General features: G+C 37.6%; 1 protein-coding gene across 1 annotated transcript in view; it reads left to right on the top strand.

The window, feature by feature from the left end:
- Nucleotides 1–229: 229 nt before the first annotated feature.
- Nucleotides 230–5,997, top strand: part of PHTF2 (putative homeodomain transcription factor 2) — a gene marked incomplete at its 5' end in the record, with an annotated part of 39,316 nt that continues 33,548 nt past the window's right edge. Inside the window, 2 exons of the mRNA XM_009582311.1 lie at nucleotides 230–299; nucleotides 2,906–3,064. Coding sequence (XP_009580606.1) covers nucleotides 230–299; nucleotides 2,906–3,064 — 229 coding nt within the window. The remainder of the gene's footprint in view (nucleotides 300–2,905; nucleotides 3,065–5,997) is intronic.

The following is a 5,997-nucleotide window of genomic DNA, read 5'->3' as shown; positions in this document are numbered from 1 at the left end:
AGTAATTGGTTGGGTTTGTTTAGATTGTAAAGTATGTAAAAGGCATTTATTGTGCCTTTTTCCTTGGAATGTTTATTTTATAGTACTTTAAATCTATGAAGTTGACATATTTGTCTGAATTTTCAATAACAGTATAGGTTAAATACAATTACTGACCACATCAATATTTTTTCTTTTGTAATGTCTGTCATCTGCATGAATGAATTTTGATAGTATTTGCCTATTGCAGGGTTTGAGAAACAAACCAAAGAAAACAGGACATGTGAAACCAGACCTCATAGATGTTGATCTTGTAAGAGGTAGGTCCTGAGCTAGAAAAAGCTGAAATTCTCAGTATAAAAATAACTGCCATCCTGTGTCTTGTAACAAGAGTGTATTAGTAAGCATTAAAAAAAACAAAAAACACCCCCCCCACCCCAAACCCACAAAAACCAAAAAAACCCCCAAAAACCTCAAAAAACCAACCAACCCTACGTAACTCCTCTTTAAAGAAGACAGGTAGGAAATACCGTTAAAAGATGACCTCTAGATTAAACTGAAAGCTTAAAAACTTGATTTAAATTTTGTTGTATAGATTTAGATTTTGAAAAAAAGAAACACATGGATTGTCATGGATCAAAGTTTTGGAGTTATTAGTTCAGAAATCTCCTATTACCATGCATTCAGACTTCTTCCAAATCTTCTGCCATCTAGAGGAAAGGTTATATTGAAATTTCTGGAAAGCAAAAGTTGTATAGGCCTTGAATATTTCTTGCCTGTTTTAAATAACAAAACAGCAACAGAAGGTCAGATGATATGACACTTTTCGAAAAGTCTTTATTTAGTCTTAATTTATTTTATCTTTATTTAATTTACCTCATGCCTGGTGAAGGCTAGGGAAAATATTATTTAGCATTTTTTTTTCCATGAGCCCGGCAGCCAGCAGGGTCTCCTGAATCCATTCAGCAGAGGTAGTGCTCTTTGGATTCAGGTCTCGAATTAACCGAAGCACCCTGCTGTGCTCTTGCCCTTAGAGATGCACAGGCACCCTCACCCCCAGAGCTGGCCCTTAGAGACCGCTCACCCCCTTGCTCCCAGGCCACTTCACCCCTTCACCAGTTCGTCTGGCTTGGTCTTTGCTAGCACCCGCACTTGCGCGGGTTGCTGGCACCACGGACACACGGGCCCTCCCGACTCATGCTCTGACGTCTGACTCCCGAGACTGGCCCTCAGCCCCCGACACGTGTGCGTGCACACAGAACAGACCGCCCCTCGTCCGGGAGAGAGTTAAGGGAACTTAGTAAGAAGGTAGGACAGACTGCCCTGATCAGGCGCATGGCACGGCCCGACAAGCAGCGTACTGACCAGCAGCTGTTTGTACACAACTGGCCCTTTTTATCCCCTGACCACTCAATTTCCCCACACTTGTTCCTCCCCAAATCACCTAAACCCCTCCTTTCTCCCACCCTTGTTTCCTTCCCTAAACATCCCATAGTAAGCCCTGTGCAATCTGAGCTACTTTTCTCCTGCATCCCATAATGAGTCCCACACCCCTGGGCAGCAACCCCCTTTCATCTGAAGGTGATCTGGAGAGCTGCTCCCCATGGCTCATGGTGACGGTTTCACGCCTGGACAAAGCGAGTGATGGCTCTGCTGGGGCAGCCCTGGGAGGGGCCTGGTCAAGGTGTTCCTTCCTTGATTTGGGTTCCTGCCTGCCCTTGTGCCTCTGTCCTGCTCTGGGCTTGTGGAGATGGGCCTTCGATGGATTGATGGCTCCAGTGATGTGTCTAGAAGAACCCTGGCAGGGTATTATTTGGGCTCCCCCTCCTGCCATTGTCTCTTTGAGCTCCTCTGTGGGTATGCAGATGAGCTTTTATCACATCACCTAACAGTATAACTTTTTAAAAATGGGGATGTGAGAGAAAGAAATAAAATCAAATAAAATTTGAAATTTAAAAAAACAGAACTGAAAACTAAATGTTTGTAGGAATTAAGGAACAGCAGTAGACCACTTCAATATAGTGATATACATGAATAGCATTTAAATGACTGCTCTGCATGGATGTCTAAGTTGGCATTAAAGTAGTTTCAGTACTGGCAGTGTTTTACCTGTGCCAGCACAGAGCTCACTAACGCCAGTTCTGCTTGTAAACAAGGTGGAGATGGCGTAGCAGCGGGCAGTAGTTGCCCTTTCCAAGCAGTAACCTTGGCATAATTTAAGTCACACCCCCATTAAGTAAATGTTACACAGTTTTCTAGCTGCCAGAGAAGTGGGAATATGCAAGGAGAAAAAGAAATGGAGGGATATGAGAGAGAAAGGGCGTTTGAATGAGTGAGATGAAAAATGGTGTAGAAGGAGAGACAAAGATAAATTATTTTTTGGGTGGCTTTCCTGTTCCTGGGGCTAGTCCTCAGCTGGACAGATACTCCCCTATACTTCTCAACCTTATTCCATTTTCCTGAATAAAATGGCTGGAGCAATTTACAGATGTTGATGTTTTAGATCCCTTTGCTGTGTCGGGAAAGGGCTCTGCTGTGCCTGCACGGGCATGTGGAGTCTTCATATGACTTCCTGTTGCTTCATACCAAGTTTCTGATACCTCAGTGAAACAGAATAATTTTTAATAATTTATTTTAAAATAATTTTGGCATAGTAAGAAATGGCAATGTTTTGTTATTCACGCATACCAAAATCTAGCTATTTGTAGAAGTTCCTGATAATAGCGGTCAAGAGGGCACCAACAATTTACGCAAATTTTTGGATTGAGGAGATAGTGAAATGGTGGAAGTACGAGATTTATTCAAATAGTTATTTAAAGGAGCAATTATTAAACATAATTATCTTAACTACTCTGTTATTGAACAAGTAAAGTTATTATTAGCCATAATAATGAAATGTATCGACATTTCTGTTCTTTTTTTAAAGGATCTGCTTTTGCTAAAGCAAAACCTGAAAGTCCTTGGACATCTCTGACCCGCAAAGGAATCGTGAGAGTTGTTTTCTTTCCATTCTTCTACAGGTGGTGGCTACAAGTGACATCGAGGGTCATCTTTTTCTGGCTGCTTGTTCTTTACCTTCTTCAAGGTAGAGTTGGATTACAGGATCAGCTTCAACTGAATGCCTTATTTTAACCATATGAAAGCTGCTGTATGTTACTTGGTTCACTTAGTGCTGTTAAGGTTCATTCCAATATTTCAGAAAATAGTCCCAAGCATGTGTCTTTTGGTTAACATTTCTTTTACATATATAAAGGGGGCATACTGAAAATTTAGGGATTTCCTCACAGGCTTTCTGCAGCATTTAGAACACATGTTAGTTTGTAATCTCTGTATATAATTTAGGTTTCCAAGACTATCTTAATTTAGTTCAGGACTGAGCAATATCAAAGAAACCTTTGGCTTAGGCAGTGTATTTTGTCTTGGGCTTTTGGTCTTTTGTACTTGTGCAGATCAAGAGCTCTGATCAAGAAGCAAGCAAGGCCAAACCTGCCAAGCTGCATGCAGCTTGTGCAGCCTGGTAGGATGATCTGTTTGACCAGTTTCCAGTTATCCTTCCATGTGTTATTTTGTCACATCAGAGGCAGTGAACTTCTAGCTTATACTTCAGTCAGACCTCAGCTGCGCTCCTGAATGACTGGCAAATAGGGGGTTTATTGCCCTATGTGCTTCTGCTATTTTTTCCCATTGCAATGGGGAGACTATGCATCTTAATTTTATATTTCCTAGATTTGAGAAGGACTTTTGGGCAACTGTTAACAAACAGAAGGCAATTCACAGCTTTCGTGTTGTTCAATCTCGAGTTCTAGTAATCTGACTTTGTGCTTCTCTTAATTATATGTAATATATAAGAGGAAAATTAGAAAGGGAAGAATGTGATGTAGTGAGTCACTATCTAACAGTGTGAAAGTCACCGAAAGAATAAGTGTATTAGAAGCGTGTACAACAGAAATGGAACAGAAGGTTAATGAAAGTTAGGAGCAATTTAAGTACCCTGAGAGGCTAAATGATAAGCTTTCCGCTGAAATCCAATTAAAATACAATATTACTTTTTCAATTTTGCCATCTGTCCTTGTAGTTGAGAATCACTGTATCATTTGGAAATTGTATTTAAAACAAGAAATGGAGTTTAAAAAAAAGGACGACAGTGCCCCTTGTGTGATAACAGTAGTAGCACCTATAAAATGAATTTCACAGTGCCAGTGCCCCAAAACTTGAAATATGGACAGGTATTCGTGTGGTCTCCTATCAAAACTTCTCCTTATCCCCATTTCTGAGATAGGTGCTTAAGAAGTATTGTTCCGTATGTTAGCATTTGTGTATCTATGGTAAGCGATCCCATAGTGTTAATAATTTTAATCACATTTATAGTAATATAGGTAGTAAAATACGTAAGTTATAGTTTGTTTGTTACCATGTTCATAGGTGGCTTATTCTGAGAAACACCATTATAGTAATTTTTTATGTTCCCATTCTTAAATTTATTTTAAAAATATACCCACACTTAATTTGTGGAGCCTTCATAAGACTCTAAAAGCAGCAAAACAGTAAGACGATGCAGATTCTGAGTGCAAGCAAGTTTTTTAGGACATTAATTACAGAGCTGTCTTGTAATTAACTTTTTTGCCCTCAGATTTCGTGGGATCTATGCTTTACTAAAGTTATGGTTGGAATGCATAATTTCCCTAATCCATATAGTCTGTAATGTGACAAAATATTTCTGATATTTCTGAGGTTGTCAACTAAAAAATACTGGAAAAGAATTAGTAGTATTCCATATTATGCTATAATCGAACTATTTTAAACACTTGTCTTTTAAATTGTGCTGAATTAACTGCAGAGTTCTTGATGGTTTTTGAAATAAATTGAAAGAATTATAACGTACACATAAGTGAAATTAAATTGACAAATTTTTTTTATTGGAAACTATTTAAAACAATCCCCCTCAAGCCTCTCCTTCTAGCACTTCTGTATAAGTTTTGCTTATATTTTACTCAGAAGGTGTGCTCAGTTACTCATTTTGTACAAAATTGGTAAAGCAACACCAAAATGTCAAGAATCTATTATGAAGACTTAACAAAACACTTCAAATTCCAGTGGCCATATTTCTGTCGAGAATCTGGATTTTGTGTTGTAGCTTGGACTTTCTGTCATCATGACAGGTTCTCACTGTTGTAAAATGGTCTGACTTTATTTTGTTTATATATGTTCAGTTAAATGATTTTATTTAATTATGAAGTATTTTCTATAGATTTATGAACTCCATTACTTGGAATTATTGCTTTGAAATTGATTAACTTTAGCAGGATACTTGCTAGCATTTATATAAGTCTACAGAAAATAATTCTTTCCTTGGTTGTAGATTTAAACTCCAGATTTTCTTTGCATTGGTATCCTTTAGTATAAAGTATGATTAGCAAAATGTGTGGTAAGAGAACTACAGGGAAATGCTTTTTGTCCAAGGTCACGGAACAGGCCAATGAATTAAGGTAGAAGTAAAACCTTTTTCTTCTGGATCCTTATCCATTTAGTTTATAGCATTACCTCATTTTTACTTTAAAAATGTTTCTATATTCTAATAGGAAATTGAAGTGTGAAATTATAGTGTGTGTCTCTATTGTGTGTTTCTTAAGTATGAAACAAGAAACTTTAATAGTGATATGATTGTTTATTGTGGTGAGATACATATATATGTATGTATGCTTTTTTAAACTTAGTAATACAAATATTTCAAAACTTTAAATGCTATGAAAACAAATGCTTGTTGGTCTTTGAAATGTACAGTTGCTTTCTTTGATACAGCTTTTTGCTCTATGTAATGTAATTTCATTTGTGTCTGTTTCACAAAATAAACCATTGTAATTTAGAAAAGTACAAGTCCAAATACTATAAATAAGTAAAGAAATAATTAAAAGTGTTGTGAGAAATTCTGTTCTGAGATCTAGCTGTCAGTAGGAGCAATTCTAGGATAATCTGAACTACAGCGTATTGACACACTGTGCAGAAAGAAGTTCTTGGATT

Source organism: Fulmarus glacialis, unplaced genomic scaffold, assembly GCF_000690835.1.
Source record: "Fulmarus glacialis isolate BGI_N327 unplaced genomic scaffold, ASM69083v1 scaffold6740, whole genome shotgun sequence".
NCBI classification, from domain to species: domain Eukaryota; kingdom Metazoa; phylum Chordata; class Aves; order Procellariiformes; family Procellariidae; genus Fulmarus; species Fulmarus glacialis.
The sequence above is the reverse complement of the archived record's forward strand: the minus strand, read 5'-3'. Positions and strand labels throughout refer to the sequence as shown.